Source organism: Labeo rohita, chromosome 16, assembly GCF_022985175.1.
Source record: "Labeo rohita strain BAU-BD-2019 chromosome 16, IGBB_LRoh.1.0, whole genome shotgun sequence".
NCBI classification, from domain to species: Eukaryota; Metazoa; Chordata; class Actinopteri; order Cypriniformes; family Cyprinidae; genus Labeo; species Labeo rohita.
Genome location: NC_066884.1, coordinates 36,022,240 through 36,039,960, shown reverse-complemented (window position 1 = coordinate 36,039,960; position 17,721 = coordinate 36,022,240). Strand labels below are relative to the sequence as shown.

Below are 17,721 nucleotides of genomic sequence, written 5' to 3'. Positions count from 1 at the left end.
ATTTTTTTTTTATTCATAAATTCAAATTCACTAATTCGAGTTGTCAAATTCTCACTAAACGGTTCACGACTCATTACAAAGCGGACCAAATAAATAAATAAATAAATAAATACAACGATTATCAGGGCAGTGATTTCGACAACTACTCAGACTGATTCAATGCGATTCGTGAATCGTTTTGTGAACAGTTTCAAACGATTGATTGAAAAGATTCGACACAAAAGAACGGTTCATTTACAAATCGGATCAGTAGAAACTTGACCTTCTGTCTAAAACATATTTAGACATAAAAAATGCAGGGTTAAAGTTTTTTTCTTCATTATTGCATAAATACGATCAATTCAAATATTTATTATAAAAAGGCATTTATTTTCATTGCTGTACATAAACTAGTTATTTAAATCTGGTTATTTATTTGACACATTTTATTATATTTAATGGCTGAAACGGGCTTCTATAAAAATAAAACGCAGTCTGGAAATAAAAAAATAGAGCCTTAAAAGTATCAGGAAAATTTAACAAGAATTATTAAAAACTTAAATTAAACAAACTAAAAGCTACAATCAGTCACTTTTTGTGTTTTAAATGTACAACATTTATATAATAAGCGAGTACATCATAAATCCATTTTCCAAACTGTGTTTTTGGCGTATCCTGTATTACTGGATATTTTTAATATTTTAAATATGTTTAATATACATAACCGCAAAATATTAATGTTTATACAACTAAAATGCCTCGATGCATTGTTAAGTACATACACTGATATTTCAACCACTGATAATCCATTTCCATCAAATATTTAAGAACCGTTATGATTTACATTCCTACAATCTTACTATGGTAAAGGATTCGCTCATTAATATTAATTACGCAACGTGAGGTTCATTCAACGGGTTCAACCAGAAATTATTTATTATTATTATACCTTCAAAGCGGCTTTGGTTTAACTAATTGGCTGCAAAGTATACGTTAAATGAACTATATTAATATTAATTAGTGTACGCAGCTGGAAGGTTTCTACGCACTGCAAGTATGTTCTAATTAATATTCATGAGGTACGCTTTCGCCGTAGTAGGGTTCGTAATTTGGTCCGAACCGAGCACAGCTCTCGAGTTGCAGTTATGGCGGAGCCTTCAACGCGGAGAGATGATGATGAGTGGCAAAATTTCAACGAATTCAAGGGCGGAACGGGACGGGATATTCATCTGGAGCGGGTCCATGTGAACGCCGAAGAGATGGCGCTGCTGCTGGATGGAATTTCAGACCCCGAGAACGGGCTTGAGACGAGCTCTTACACATCCGCGGAGGACACGATCAGACACTTCGACGAGAAGTTACAATTATGCTTCCAAAATATAGACTCAAACCCGGACGCAATCAATCCAGTGACGCCGATAAATGAGGACACGACCCTAAAATGCGATGAGTGAGTAAACAAAAGCACGCGTTAGCGTAATTAATGTACATCACGGTTATTTTCATCAATGGACCGATGAAGACATTTTGTAACGGCGACTAATGAGTGCATGACAGGATGCTTTAACGGTTTAAAATGTAATGCATCATGGTTCATATTGTGCAGTGTTCACAGATCATATCTTGCTGATAGCTAAGTGTTTGATTATTAGTTATAACTGGTTAGGAATGGTTAGTGTGAAGAATTCCTGTGCATCAGCGGAGGTCACGTGACTGAGGATGTTGTTTACTGTGTCTCATGCGTACAGGCATGAACAGGAAGGAAACAGCTGTACAGTAATAGTTTAATTATATAGTTACATTATTATTGCAGAAGTGAAAGCATTTAAAACAATGAAAGTGTAAAACATGTATCAAAAAAAGTGTAAAAAACAGCTTTATATTAAGTTTACTGTAAATGTACTAACATATTTTTTATTTTATATAAAATAAATATTTGACAAAATATTTTGGAAACTAAAATTGCTATAAAATATAAAGCCAAAATAAACACCAAATATTGAACCTTGCATTATAGAACCAACTATATGTGTTTTGTCATTGTTCATAAGTTTTGATTAGAAAATATCATAGTAAGATTTGTATATGACACTTGACACCGCCTACTAGGGGAGGGGCCAACTTAAAGGCTTAAAGTACAATTTCCATGGTAACACAATGTCCAATTTCAAAATGGATTTCACAGAATGAATTTTGAGTGTTTAAGCTTTTGAATGATACCTAATTTAAATTAATGATTTGATTTAATGATTACTAAAATATGTGATCAGAAAAAAGGCAACAAAGAGCTGTGCTTTTTTTCAATGGTTCTTTTTATTTCTATTATCATTTCTGACATGGTGACTGGAAAAAGCTGCATGAAGATCATTTTTAAAAGAATTCTACTCTTTTGCAAAAATAGTCCAGAAAAGTAAAGTTAGTTCTAGCATCATCTGTTTGCAGGTGTCACTTGATACTTGTTTGTAGGTGTTATTTTAATATTTTAATATTGAATCTGATATTGCATGAACATGGAAGATAATAATCAATATCATTATTATTTGGCTGAATTACATCTGGTCAAGATAATTTTTAGGTATGAATGCATGTACACAACCGTTTAAAAGTTTGGGGTCAGATTTGTTTTAAATGAAAAAAAAAAAATATATATATATATATATATAATGTTACAAAATATTTCTATTTCAAATAAATGCTGTTCTTTTGAACTTTATGTTCTTTAGATAATTCTGTACATTAAGTAGCATGGCTTTTACAAAAATACAACATTGATAATAACGTTTCTTGAGCAGCAAATGAGCATATTGCAATGATTTCAGAAAGATCATGTGACACTGAAGACTAAAGTAATGATGCTGAAAATTCAGCTTTGATTACAGCAATTACATTTTAACAGGCACTCAAATGAAAAACAGCTTTTTTTAAGTAGGAATAATAATATTTCACTATATTACTGTTTTTACTGTATTTTTAAAATCAAACAAATACAGCCTATAGTGAACAGAAGAGACTTCTTTCAAAAACATTATCAATTTACATTATCAAAAACTTCTGAACGGTAGTGAATTGTTTTCATTTATTTAAATATGGACCATTCCAAGGAAACAGGCTTCTGAGTCCTGGTTCCTTCCTCCTAAACTTTCTTCTTAATCTACTAGGTTTTTATAAAACAAACAAATAAATAATTAAATAAATTCAGCTGAAATATTTAATGCAGTGACATTCAGACATTTTTAAGTGTGACTAAATGTTTTTTGACCAAATTAGACATGTGAATAAGCTTGAAAACGTTTTATAGCTACATGCTTTTTAAGGGTTATTGGCTCTTTGTGTGAGGAAGGCTGTCTTCTGTGTGTGAGTGGGGTTTTGGTTATAGACTCTCTCGCCTCCATGCAGGATCTGGAACGCTCTGACCGATAACTATGGCAATGTCATGCCGGTGGACTGGAGTCAGTCTAAAGCCCGCTCACTTCACCTCTCAACGCTGAGCATTGATGACAGACCGGTGAGTCTACAGCCTGGAACCTGTATCCACCCAATGACAGCATTCAGATCACATTAACACTTACTCTGTCTCATTTCATCAGCGGATGGAGAGTGTGAACCTGGATCTGTCTGATGATGAGGACCTGAGGGAGCAGATGGACATGCACTCCATCATCGTGTCCTGTATCAATGATGAACCGCTGCTCACTGCTGAACAGGTGACGACTAGGGATGCAACAATACAGTTAGTCCACAGTTCAATACGTACCTCGGTTTTTAACCATGGTTTTTGGTTCGGTTTGGTTCTGATAGCTTGCCAAATCAGAGTGTTTTTTTGCATCTAATTAACAACAGAATACTTTGTTGAGAGGTATTATTTTTCCAATTTTTATGCAAAATAGGATGGGTTTTATTCATACTGGACACCCTCGTGCAGAAAATCCACATATGCGCCAAAGAAGTAGCACTGATTATGTTCCGTTCCAGCTTCTCTAATATGGATAAAGGCATCGCTATTGCTGTAACTGAATAAAAATAAGATATAACGATATAACACTCGACTGATGCTGTGAAGTAAAAATAAGTTATAATGTTCTCTTTTCTTGGACAAAGGTTTATCATTGCATTTCATTAGAATGGAAGATGCTCTTCATGTTTTGCTTTTTCAAATATTAATGGGGAGGCGTTTTCTAATCTCAGCACGTGAAATCACAGGCACACACTGCAAACTGAAAAAGCGCAATTCACAAGCGCATATTGAACCGTGGATGTCGTACCGAACGGTTCGATATTATATTGAGTATTGTGACATCCCTAGTGACGACTGCACCTTACTCCTCACTCCTGTCCAGAAAACAGAAAATTCAGTTCATTCAAAGAGCTGAAGAGTCAAAAATAACCAGAAAACAATGTAAAATGTTATCCAAGCAAATAGTGATCTCAAATGGTTGAACAGTTATGAAAGTATGAAGGCGTTTTAGTGCTACATAAAAAAAAAAATCTAAGATTATGAGAATAAAGTTGGAATATTACAAGAATAAAGTCGAAATATTATGAGAATAATGTCGAAATGTTTAAACAATGAAGTCTAAATGTTTTGGGTATAAAGTCAAAATTACAAAAAATAATTTGTAGCAATTACAAGATTAAACGTATAATATTTTGAGAGTTACAGCCTATTTCGCATGCGGATGGCCTGGATTGGGAGCACCGGGAGAAATCCCAAAGTCTCAGCTTTAAAATTCTGTACGTTTTATAGCGAAATACAAACAATATGTCTTACAATAATGTGTTTGTCATGCTATTTGAAGGGGAAGTCCACTTCCAAAACAAGGATTCACATATAATATACTCACCTCATTGTCATCCAAGATGTTCATGTCTTTCTTTCTTTCTTCAGTCGTAAAGAAATTATGTTTTTTGAGGGAAACATTTCAGCATTTTTCTCCATATAATGGACTGATATGGTGCCCCAAGTTTGAACTTCCAAAATGCAGTTTAAATGCGGCTTCCAACAATCCCAAATGCGGTTGTAAACGATCCCAGCTGAGGAAGAAGGGTCTTATCTAGTGAAACGATCTGTTATTTTCATAAAAATAATACAATTTATATACTTTTAATGTCAAACGCTCATATATAATAATTTGGGAAATTATTACGTAAGCCTGTTTTTGCAACAGAATAAAAAAAAAAAAAAAAAGTTTTTTTTCTCTGAATTGTGAGATATAAACACAGTTTTGAGAAAGTCTGATTTGTGAAAGAAAAATTCAAAAATACTTCTATAAAAATAAAAAAAATGCAGTATGGGGGAAAAAAATAAAAAATTTAACAGAGCCCTAAAAGTATCAAGAATATTTAACAAAAATTATGAAAAACTTAAATTAAACAAACTAAAAGCTGCAGTCTGTAACTTTGTTGTGTTCAAAATTGACAAAATTAATATAACAAGCAAGTACATCATGAATCCATTTTCCATTTTTTTTGTATTATCCTGAATCATTACAGTACACCTATAATACGTTTTTATATTCTGACTATTTTAGACTAAATAGAGAGAAGTAGCTCTGGCTAGAATGTTCTTCTGCAAAACACTTACAGTTCTGTTTATTAACTGCTAGAGTGCCAAAATGTACGGTCTGCAGCTTTAAATAAAATTATTAAATCTTGTTTTAAAAACTGGAGTAATGGCTGCTGAAAATTCAGCTTTGCTATTACAGGAATAAATTACATTTTAAAATACGTTAAAATAGAAACAGTTATTTTACATTGCAATAATATTTCACAATAGTACAGTTTATACTGTATTTTTGATCTAATCTAACTGTCTATCTAAAATAAAATTTTATTTTTAGGTGATTGAGGAGATAGAGGAGCTCATGCAGGACTCCCCAGAGATGGAATCGGAGCAGATCGGTCCACACTCAGACCTCACGTTCATCTCTCAGAAGAGCCAGAGATCTCACAGCAGCCAGATCTACGAGGAAAGTGAGTACGTCCTTCTGGAGGCCAAGTTCAAGGCTGCTGAAAGCGTGTCTGAGCGTGTGCTCTCTCTGTCTCTCTCTGTGCAGGAGTGAGGCTGATGTCTTTGCTGGAGCTGAACGATGAGCTGGAGGACGTGGAGACGGCCATACGCGGCTATTCAGAGGAGCTGGTCCAGCACCTGGCCGTCAGGGATGAGCTGGATTTTGAGAAGGAGGTGAAGAACAGCTTCATCTCGGTTCTCATAGACGTACAGAACCGGCAGAAGGTCCACCGAGAGATGCTGAGAAAGAAGAGGAAAGTGAAGAACGTGTCTGGATCAGAGAGGCTGCCGTCTTCTGTGAGTAGCATTATGTTTTTTTTTCTCTTGAGGTTGGTCAAAATTGACCCTGTTTATTTTCTTAAGGCAAGACACTACAGGCAAAACTATTGTTTTTTCATGCACTGGTCAGTTTTGGGCTGTTTGGCTTTCCATAATGTGTTTTTTTCAGTGGAAAGAAAGCTTTCAAAATACACTTTTAAAGGGACTTTTAAAGGTTGTTCCAGTCCTTTTGCTGAACATAAAATATATTTTGAAAGATGTTGTTCTGGTCCCCATTGACTTCCATAATATTTTTTTTCCCTTGCTATGGAAGTCAATCTGTTTGGTGAATAAATGTTGACAGAATTTAAAGACGTAATTCAAACCCATAAAATGTTTTTTTATATTTTCTTAAAATTTCCCATCCTCTCATTAACATCAACGCAAACAAATTGTCTAGGTTCATCGTCAAGACATTGTAAATGTAATCTGAGCCAAACAGTTTAATCCAAGTCTTCTGAACAGACATGATCACTTCACATATGATAAACTGATTTAATTGAAGCTTTTACTCACATATAAGCACTGATCATCGCACATACATATCACATAAAAAATGGTAAACAGGCTCAACTTTGCTTTCTTAATTGGTTCTTTTGCATCAATCAAGCGTGTTTGAGCTTTAGTTTACCATATTTGACCAAATGTCCACTTGTCTGGAAACACATCTGAGATGTATGTCAATCCTAGATCTAAATAGAGTAAATAGAGCCCTTCCTTCTTCCTCGATTATCTCTTGCTGCAGCTGATGTGATTTGATTTCCTTTTCATTCTGTTCTGTCCCGTTTTCTCTCTTTCTCTTCTTTCTTCTGTTGTGTGCTTGTAGCGCTTCAGCGTGGAGGGAATCTCTACTGCCATTCAGAATGGGTTTCGCCACACTTTTGGCAATGGGGGCGGGGAGAAACAGGTGGCTATATCTTCCGCTTTCTCTTTTCTGCTCTTCTGGGAGTGTCGAATCTACTCATAAAATTCATATCTAATGCATTATCTGAAAAAATCTTGTAAGCTGGATACCTGTTATCTTTTTTGGGCATTATAGGCATGCTGTCAATCCCAAGACTATTTTGGACTATTAGGTGCAAAATGATGCTGTATTGTGCCAGAATCAGTGAAAAATGACATTCATCTTGAAAATGTAGCTGAGACAGAGATGAAGATATTCATTGTTTCTGGACCACAAAATACTACCCTGATTGCAGAAATGTTTTGTATAATGAGATTATGCATTTTAAAAAGTGCTAAGTAGTAATTTTCCAAGACTGTGCAGATGTTTTGAGACACACCATGTCTGTCTGTGATGTAATGTGATGGCTTGTTTAACCCCTATCATCTCTGCTTTTATTCAGTATGTAACAACAGTCATCCCTTACGAGAGAAAAGATGGACCACCATCACTTCAAGACCTTCAGATTTTTACCAAAAGTGAGACTCAGTGCTTTTATTGAACATGAATACCTTGTTATTACTGCTACAGGTTGTTAGTAGCATATACATACCAGATCATGATGTATGAATGCTTTCCTACAGTTTTAGAAGCCATGAGAGATGACAGCGATAAAGTCCCAAGCCTCCTCACAGACTACATCCTTAAAGGTAACAACAGTCCACAAACAGAAAAGCATGCAATTTAAAGGAGAAGTCCACTTCCAGAATAAAAATTGACAGATAATGTACTCACCCCCTTGTCATCTAAGACGTTCATGTCTTTCTTTCTTGAGTTGTAAAGAAATGATGTTTTTTGCGTAAAACATTTCACGATTTTTCCCTATATAGTGGACTTCTATGGTGCCCCTGAGTTTCTAAAATGCAGTTTAAATGCAGCTTCAAAGGGCTCTAAACAATCCCAGCCAAGGAAGAAGGGTCTTATCTTTTTACAGTTTATATACTTTTTAACCTCAAACGCTCGTCTTGTCTAGCTCTGCCTGACCTCTGTGTATTCCAGTTCTATACAGTTAGGCTATGTCGAAAAACCCATCTCATTTTCTCCTCCATCATCAAAATCATCGTACATCGCTGCACAAGTACCGACCCAGTGTTTACAAAGTGAACATGCAGAGAAGATCAAACAGCGATGTAGAACTTGGAGGAGAAAATGAGATGACATACACTAACTGTACAAAAACCGAAAACTTGTTTAGGCAGACCTAAACAAAACTAGCGTTTGAGGTAAAAAAAAATATAAATTGTAATTCTTTGTAGAAAATAACTGATCGTTTTGCTAGATAAGACCCTTCTTCCTTGGCTGGGATTGTTTAGAGCCCTTTGAAGCTGCATTTAGCTGAAGTTAAAACTTGCGGGCACCAAAGAAGTCCACATTATGAAATGTTTTTCTCAGAAAACATAATTTCTTGATGACTGAAGAAAGAAAGACATGAGCATCTTAGATGGCAATGAAGTGAACTTCTCCTTTAAGAATAGGGCACTGCAGCGATGATGTATTTTTGTTGGCCAAACTGTAAGTTTATATCACCCTGATTCACCCAACAAAAATCCAGTAGGATTTTTTTTTCATTGGCTTTTGGATTATTACAGAAAATAAGCTCTGACCAACAAAAGTCTTTGCTTCTTACATGTTTTGTTCATCATGATAATCTTCACAAATGAACACAAATTTTATGAAAATACTACACCATGGTCACATGACTTTACTACAGTTAAGCTTTTGACAGCTCTTTCAGTCTTTGTTCATAAACATTTAGTTAGAACAGTCTGCAAAAGTGCAATTATATGTGACCCAGGACAAAATCAGTCATAAGGGTCTATTTTTTAAATTAAAATTGATTTGTACATTTATACATTTTTGAGCTTTACATTGATGTATGGTTTGTTAGGATAGGACAATATTTGGCCAAAATACAACAATTTTGAAATCTGGAATCTGAGGGTGTAAAAAAAAAAAAAATAATAATTGAGAAAATCGCCTTTAAAATTGTCCAAATGAAGTTCTTAGCAATGCATATTACTAATCAGAAATGAAGTTTTGATATATTTACAGTAGGAAATTTACCAAGTATCTTCATGGAACATGATCTGTACTTAATATCCTAATGATGATTTTGACCCATACAATGTATTTTTGGCAGTTGCTACAAATATACCCGTGATACTTATGACTGGTTTTGTGGTCCAGGGTCACATATTACATGAGGCTGTGAAAGTTCTAATGAGTATGAGTTTATCTGTTCGGTGTGATGATGTTTCATGTCTTGAAAACCTCTGTAGTCCCATTTTATCAAGTAAAAGAAAAAATCTTATATTAGAAAATAACTTGGAAATAGCTTGTATTAACCACAGACCTTATTTCAGGTTTTTAACCAAAAACCCATTTAAAAAATCCTTGTGCAAAAATGCTTGTTTCCAGGTTTCGGCCTACAAAGAGGCCTCATCACTGCAGCACTATATTGGCTTTGTTCAGTTCATGTGTGTCTGATTTTAAATTGAATTCGTCAAGTAAGGATGTTGAACTGGATTGACAGGAAAAGGAATTAAACAGTTTCTCTTTCACTTCCAGAATGAAAATTTCCTGATAAATTACCAACCCCCATGTCATCCAAGATGTTCATGTCTTTCTTTCTTTAGTCGAAAAGAAATGAAGGTTTTTGAGGAAAACATTCCAGATTTTTTTCCGTATAGTGGACTGCTGTGGTGGCCAATGGGTTGAAGGTCCAGACTGCAGTTTCAATGCAGCTTCAAAGAGCTCTGAACGATCCCAGCTGAGGAATAAGGGTGAAACAATCGGTCATTTTCAAAAAAAAAAAAAAAAAAAAAAAGTTAAAATTTGTATAGTTTTTAACCACAAATGCTTGTCTTGCACTAGTTCAACTTCACACAGTTACATAGCCCTTATTCCTCAACTGGGATCATTAGACATCGACTGATTTACCGATATTTTTTCTGATATTTTAAGCACTTTACCATAATCGGTTATCGGTTTTGTAATATCGGATTCACCGATAAAACCGATAAACGGCGCCATATTATGGGTGTTTGGAGAATTACCGGCAGGATTGCCGTTTCAGTGCATCTGAGGGGAGACAAGAAAACAACAATGGCATGCACAGGTAAAGAACTTTCTTAGCTGTAATTGTGTAGTTCTGTGTAGACAGCGCATTGTCAGAATCTAGAACGACAAAATATTGGTGATTCTTATATAACATACCAGTTTAGAAATGCAATAAAATACGATGTTTTGTTTGTTATATTCCACAATTTCTGAGAACGTTTTTCAGTGAATTAACATTATCCAGTGAGCTCTTCTTCACTCTTTATATTAAACAGCTTATAAACTGTAGTTTAAAAATGAAGTTGATATGACTCCTGTCCTTTATTTATTTTCTCCATTTGAAAACATTAGACATTCTACATTTGTTTTGCTTAGTGTTGCAGCTGATGCATTTTATAAATAAAAAAATCTATAAATAAAAAGTTTTTTAAGGAGGAAAAATCAAAGTGAAGTATGGACTTAATTGACTCAGTCATTTATTTACTTTATAAAACTAAATAAATATTGGTTCTGCATATCGGTCATCGGGCACATAAACATGTAAAGAATTGGTATCGGTTATAAAAAATCAATATCGGTCGATCAGTAGTGATCATGTAGGGCCTTTTGAAGCTGCATTGAAACTGAAATTTAGACCTTTCAACCTACTTAAGTCCACTATATGGAAAAAAAAATCCTGGAATGTTTTCCTTAAAAACTTCTTTTTGACCTAAGAAAGAAAGACGTGAACATCCTGGATGACATGGGGGTGAGTAAATGATCAGAAATGTTTTATTCAGGAACTGAAGTAATCCTTTAAGGAGTTTCATTAGTCTAACACAAGTTTCACAATATTCTGTAAATAGTCATGAATGATTTTGCCATAACTTTATTGACATCAAAATGATAAATATATATTGGAAAAGCCCATAGTGCATTAAAGGAGAAGTCCATTTCCAGAACAAAAATTGACAGATAATTTACTGTTAAGGTCACCAGCTAAGGTGTCCCTGTACTGGTGAGATGTAATTTTGGATAATGTCAGCTCTGCAGTTATTGCCGTTTTTCATGAAAGAGAGCAAAAATGAAAGTGTAGAGTAATTTGTAACATAGCAACAAAACAAAACTGATATATCCAATACACAATAGAAAAGGAGCTCATTTTGGCAGTGTCTACTCAGCCAGTTTTGTATAACACTTAAATATTATAAAATAATGAATTAAAAAGTATATTTAGAAAGCGTTTATTTAGAGTCAGTGGATTAGCTTTGGATGTTTACTTCAGCGTCATTCTTCTGCTCGTTTCTTTTATGGTATTTAGTTAATTTTGCACATACATTTACATTCAGTGATTTTACAGATTACAGATCTACATCTTATTTGCTCTCAATTCAATTCTGAATGGTGCACAACACAATAGTGATTGTTCTACTGTAGGCAAAAGCAAAGCCTAACTAATCATCACAAAATTTATTTTAATGTAAAATGATTTTGCTTTGCTCACATTTAAGCTGTTCAGTGCCTGCATGGCATCTACTAAGATCTCAGATCCTTCATCTTCCATCATCATCATCATCTCCTCCTCCATGATCTCTCTGTTGTTGTGAGGTTTGTAAGAGGTTTAGTTAATGAGCAGTTATTGAGTAAGTTCCAACTCAATGAGTAATGAGCATTTAGATCATACTGTGCCTGTGTTTGCTTTATGTGTCTACCTGCCGTTACTATAGCAACTAATAACATTTCTCTGCTAGTTACAGCCTCCTCCTAGATGTACCTGGTAACGGTCGCTGCTGTTCAATTTCATGCAGTAAACTCCTGTGTATGTCTATAGCAGAGTCTATGGCAGAAATTATTCCAAACTTTCGACCAGTAATGTAGAAGGAGAATTTCTCAGGAATCTCCCATGCAACAGTTCAACCTTTTTTATATTTTGATTAGGGCTGTCAGTTTATCGCATTAACTTGATTAATTAGTTACGAAAAAATAACGCAATTAAAATATTTTAAAGGAGAACTCCACTTCCAGAACAACAATTTACAAATAATTTACTCACAAGATGCTAACGATCTAATCAGATTCAATAAACTACGCTAAGCTACGCTAAAAGTGCTACCGCCAGACCCGGAGATCGGCTGAATGGATTCGAAAACGGAGTTGGAAAATGAGCCTATTTTCAAAAAAAGTGGAGTGTTCCTTTAAGGACCAGGGATGTTGGTCTCATTAAGGTCTAAAATAAGCCAGCAGTAAAAAAAAAAAAATAAATAAATAATAATAATAAAATATTGTGAAAAGTTACAGTGAAAAGTTTAAATTGTACCAGAGCTCCCTGTCCTAATCCTATATATATATAGGCTATACACAAAATATGAAGATTTCACTGTGATCTGATTTTGTAATGTTTTTTTTTAGTTACGAAAACATTACTTAAAACCATGTTTTACTATGTTTATTCATGTAAAGACAAGCGAAGGGTATAGAGTACTAGATTAAGAAATGAGCTAGCTAGAGAATACCTGTGTATTAACAGTGTAAACATGAACCATGCGACCATATAATATGGTTTAAATGTTAATAAATTAAGTGTATCAGCAATCATAAATCAAAGAAGAATTTTTCTAGAAATATATTTAGGTGAAGACAATCACTCGGTCGCTTTGTGTCAAACTCAAATGCAGTTACAGGGATTTTGACCAGCGATTGTGTGCAAATGCGCATTTTGTCCCTCATTAAAACGGTTACGTTTTACAAACAGGTTACAAAGTTTGTTTGTAGCTATATGGGTGCTCAGTTTTTTCTGTTGTAAAATACATTTAGCCAAAATCTCAATTTGAGATGAAATGCTACTGTATGCACAGGCTATTTAAGTGTATTGGCTATAGACTAGATGGCAAACGCTAGCCCTGTCTCTCCAGTCCCACATGTCTCAGACCTCAAATACATAAAATATGAGCCTTTATAGACATTGTGTTTCTTGCATAAAGAAAATGCTGTACTTTTTCAAACAACAAAATTATTATTTACCCTCACAAGACTTTGTTCAGCTCAGCTGCTGTGGAGCTTATTTCATTTCGTTAAGAGAGAGGGGGTGGAGTTATGAGGTTTGACTGACAGTTTGAACAGATCCAACAAGATTTCACAAACTCGTTTAATACCTCTCACTGGCTAAATATTTGTAAAACAGGCAGAAAACGTAAAGGGTGACCAATAGGCATTGATTTATTGAAGAACAAAAAAACACCGCCACCAAAAAAAAGTGCACTTTGGAGTGTAATGAGTGTAATGGACTAATATGGTGCCCCGATTTTGGACTTCCAAAATGTAGTTTAAATGCGGCTTCAAACGATCCCAAATGCGGTTGTAAACGATCCCAGCCGAGAAAGAAGGGTCTTATCTAGCGAAACGATCTGGTTACTTTTTTTATTTAAAAAAAATACAATTTAAATACTTTTTGTTCTCAAATGTTCGTCTTGTCTTGCTCTCCCTGAACTCTGTGTATTCTGACTCAAGACAGTTCCAGTTGTCGAAATGTCGAAAAACTCTGATCGTATTTTCTCCCTCAACTTCAAAAACCATTTCAAAATCATCCTACATCGCTGCAGAAGTACTGACCCAGTCTTTGCAAAGTGAACATGCAAAGAAGATCAAACACCCTTAACAAAAATGTTTTTCGTCATACCCTAACTGTCATGAACTGAAAACAGGCAGAGTGAGACAAGACGAGCGTTTGAGATTAAAATGTATTAAATTTTTTTCATGAAAAAATCGTTTCGCTAGGTAAGACCCTTCTTTCTCAGCTGGGATCATTTACAACCGCATTTGGGATCATTTGAAGCCGCATTTAAACTGCATTTTGGAAGTTCAAAATCGGGGCACCATGTCAGTCCATTATAGTTTTAGTTTTTTTGTTTTTATTCTTTTAGGATCTTGTCAGACATGAACACTGTCAACCGTTGTATGGAAAAAGCACATTTAGATTCCTAAGAAATTCTCCTTTAGTTTCTTTCTTGATTTATGAGTTTGATTAGATTTTGATCATGATATTTCTTTTTCAGTGCTCTGCCCCACCTAGAGGCACGTCTCTTCTGTGTTCTCATGCAGATTGAAGCTTGAAGCGTCTCTGGAGAAATGTACTCACTGTGTTCCTCAGATTTGATCTTCTTCTCACTGCATGAAGTGTTTGACTTCAGATGCAGGACTCAGTTCTTCTGTTCTGATGTGATGGTCTGTATTTTGCATGTTTTACAGCACATGGCAGTTTGCAGTATTCAGTGTTTGTGTGTTTGCAGGTTTGTGTGTTCAGTGAGTGGAGAACAAATCCAAATCTGGGTTGTAGGGCTTGTCTCAGTGTAAACGTCCACCTTATTTTGCAACTTAGTAAGCTGTTTACTGTGAATGTGTGAGACTTCTGATTCATTAGCTGGTATAGGTAAATAAGTAGAAGAATAACAAAATGCAGTTAACAGTAAAACTATTTGCACTACAATCCAGTGAGTTTATGACTGCAAATAAATAAAAATAATATGATAAATACTAGTTTGACATATCAAACTGCATAATGGACTGTTTTTAAGGGCTAAAATAACTGGAAGCAAATGACACCAGAAGCCTCACTCATTCAAGATACAAATGGCCACTTCTGTGAAAATAAGGTAGGCAGTATTAATATACTAATGGTAGGTTAGTAAAGTTTTTACCATCCCAGGATAAGCAGCAGTTTATCCATGTACTGCATGATCTAAATCAGTGGTTTTCAGCTCACAAACCAAAAATGAGCTGCTGGCCTGTTCTAATAAATACATAATAATAATAAAATAATGTGTGTATACATACATACATACATACATACATATACATATATATAATTATTTTATTAAAAAAATAATTCAAATAGCATACAAATAATGTAACTTATACACTATGTGACACTTGTGCTCATATCATGTTAATAATTTGACATTATAAATATTTCACATATATATTAAAATATAAAAAATAATGCTTAATATTTTAATAAAATACTATATAATGTTGTAATATCAATCATTAAATTTGATTTCACAAAATTTAAATCTAAATTTTTATATATGTGTATATAAAATTACATTTACAAAGTACAAATCCCCACTGATCTTTACTGACTATGATGGTGCCAGTTTTAATAATTTGACATATGGGAGTATGCAGTTCATGGTATTATTAATTCAGTTACTTTTGCATGATAAACAATTTTGGCACTGTTTTGTAATTTGTAAACAACCATGGTTTAAACATTGGGAGAATTATTTATTTTTATTTTTTTAAACAAAGCATGAAAAAATACAATATTGGAATTATTTGTCTAATTCTACATTATCATTTTAAACTATTTGCAAAAAAAAATAAAATAAACATATTTACTTTTACTTGTATGCCTAATATGTCAAAAAAGCAAAAAGTTTTCTCTCTCGTCACATTCATTTAGGAATTACATCAAGTGCATAAATCATACAATATTTTCAAATCAAAATGGCTGTATATGAAAAAAAATAAGTTGAGTAGTTTGCTTCCCTGCATATTACTGTCAGTCATTCAACATTTCTGTCATAATATTAATATTCGTTATGTATAATATTACATAAATATTAAATATAAATATTAATTTTTTTTTCCATCTTACCTCACTCTCTTTCAACATGAAAAAACTGCAGGACGCTTCACTGTGGAATTCTTGCTGTGAACAGTAAACCCCACCTACTTTGATTTGATTGGCCATCTCAGTCATTTAGACTTTGACTAGCACTGTTGGACCAACCTAAACATGTCACTTATAAACCTTTCTATCATCCTAACAGCAATCAGAGCACTGTGAAATGGACTGCAGCAGATCAGTGCAAGAATTTACAGTATTTAAGGGGACAATGTGGCCATCTCTAATCATTAATATCTATTGCAGTTGCGGTCCTGGTTCTGAAGTAAAACCAGCTGAGAACCACTGAAGCATGCTGTATTACTGTGAGCTCATCATGGGGTGTTGTAGCTTCAATCCTAAGGGTTGATTAGATGTCCTGTAACATGTGCACTTACTGTTCTCTTAAATGTGTGTTGTTTTGCTCAGATTGATTGAACTCTAGTGAGTGAATCAGCTGATAATGCCTTACGTCACTAAACATCAATTCACTCACAAACCCAACTCTAAAAGAGCTTTACTCTGTTACATTTTGCTGTTAAGGTTGCGTGTTTGAAACTATGCACAGCACTGACCAGCCATCCGGCCTGCATGAAACAGACTGGAGAGTTACAGTATCTAGACTTGAGACACATTACGCCTTATTAAACAAATCTACATGCTGGTGAGATTGTGTTACAGTGCCGGTGTTTGAATGTAAGATCTGCTTGTGTGTCTGTTAAAGCAACAGTTTACCCAAACATGAACATTTGCTATCGAGATGTAGATAAGTTTGGAAAAATGTAGCATTCCATCAATTGCTCACCAATGGATCCTCTGCAGTGAATGGGTGCCATCAGAATGAGTGTCCAAACAGCTGATAAAAACATCACAATAATCCACAAGTAATCCACACCACTCCAGTCCATCAGTTAACATCTTGTGAAGAGAAAAGCTGTGTGTTTGTACATCATTAAGACATTTTCAACTTCAAGCCATTGCTTTTGGCCAAAATCCTCTATCTATAATATTGCTTTCTCCAGTGAACAAGTGTACTCTGATGGCACCCATTCACTGCAGAGGATCCACTGGTAAGGTAAGCAAGTCTTCTGATGAAAAAACAAACTCTTCTACATCTTTGGTGGCTAAAGAGTGTATAAATTCTCTGCAAAAATTGTTTGTTTTTGGGTGAACTATTCCTTTAAATTGGTTTCCTTACAAGACAGCAATCAGTTGTCAGTTATTTCAGAGATTTAGTTTGTTCTTTGTGTTAAATTAACAAGAAACGGTTATTGATAATGTGTCTAACAGTTTTGTATATGTATAAACTATTGCAATTTATGTTTCTTACTTTTATTTATACTTTTCAAAGCAAAAATTAAAATATATATTTAAACAAATGTTGCTCTCATTTCTTTTTTCATTTGCTAATCAAACAGTTGATAGCAGCCATTGACTTTCGTAGTTTCATGACATTTCAGAAGGATCATATGACACTGAAGAATGGAGTAATGAAGCTGAAAATTCACATTTGATCACAGTAATTGTTTTAATTTTTTAAAAATAATTTAAAGTTTTAATAATACTGGATATTACATAGAGCAGAAAATATTATTTTAAATTACAACAGTATTTTACAATATTACTGTTTTTGCCTTGTATCTTAAACGTTTGACTGGTATTGTAAATGTAACTATTTAGCTCAAGCTGACATTTAAGAAAAATGTGAATACTCACTCAAATGTTGAACTGCAGTATGTGCTTCTAGTTAACACCCATAATATCCACCCA

General features: G+C 34.3%; 1 protein-coding gene across 3 annotated transcripts; it reads left to right on the top strand.

The window, feature by feature from the left end:
- Positions 1-1,089: 1,089 nt before the first annotated feature.
- fez2a (fasciculation and elongation protein zeta 2a) lies at positions 1,090-16,843 on the top strand. 3 transcript variants are annotated; one of them, XM_051131675.1, is made up of 9 exons: positions 1,090-1,429; positions 3,376-3,484; positions 3,567-3,683; positions 5,817-5,949; positions 6,033-6,283; positions 7,131-7,211; positions 7,651-7,726; positions 7,832-7,897; positions 14,339-16,843. In XM_051131675.1, the coding sequence occupies exons 1-9, from the start codon at positions 1,125-1,127 to the stop codon at positions 14,353-14,355; spliced, it is 1,155 nt and encodes a 384-aa protein (XP_050987632.1). In that variant the 5' UTR covers positions 1,090-1,124; the 3' UTR covers positions 14,356-16,843. The 3 variants fall into 3 exon arrangements, with proteins under 3 accessions (XP_050987632.1, XP_050987631.1, XP_050987633.1); XM_051131674.1 differs by lacking the exon at positions 14,339-16,843 and having other exon boundaries at positions 7,832-9,212; XM_051131676.1 differs by lacking the exons at positions 7,131-7,211; positions 14,339-16,843 and having other exon boundaries at positions 7,832-9,212.
- Positions 16,844-17,721: the final 878 nt, after the last annotated feature.

What these genes read in the sequence shown, in the direction of transcription:
- fez2a (XM_051131674.1), top strand. Translation starts at nt 1,125, where the DNA reads ATGGCGGAGCCTTCAACGCGGAGAGATGATGATGAGTGGCAAAATTTC. An exon ending in CGCTGCTCACTGCTGAACAG is followed by an intron (nt 3,684 to 5,816) that starts GTGACGACTAGG and finishes TTTTATTTTTAG; the next exon opens with GTGATTGAGGAGATAGAGGA. An exon ending in CAGCCAGATCTACGAGGAAA is followed by an intron (nt 5,950 to 6,032) that starts GTGAGTACGTCC and finishes CTCTCTGTGCAG; the next exon opens with GAGTGAGGCTGATGTCTTTG.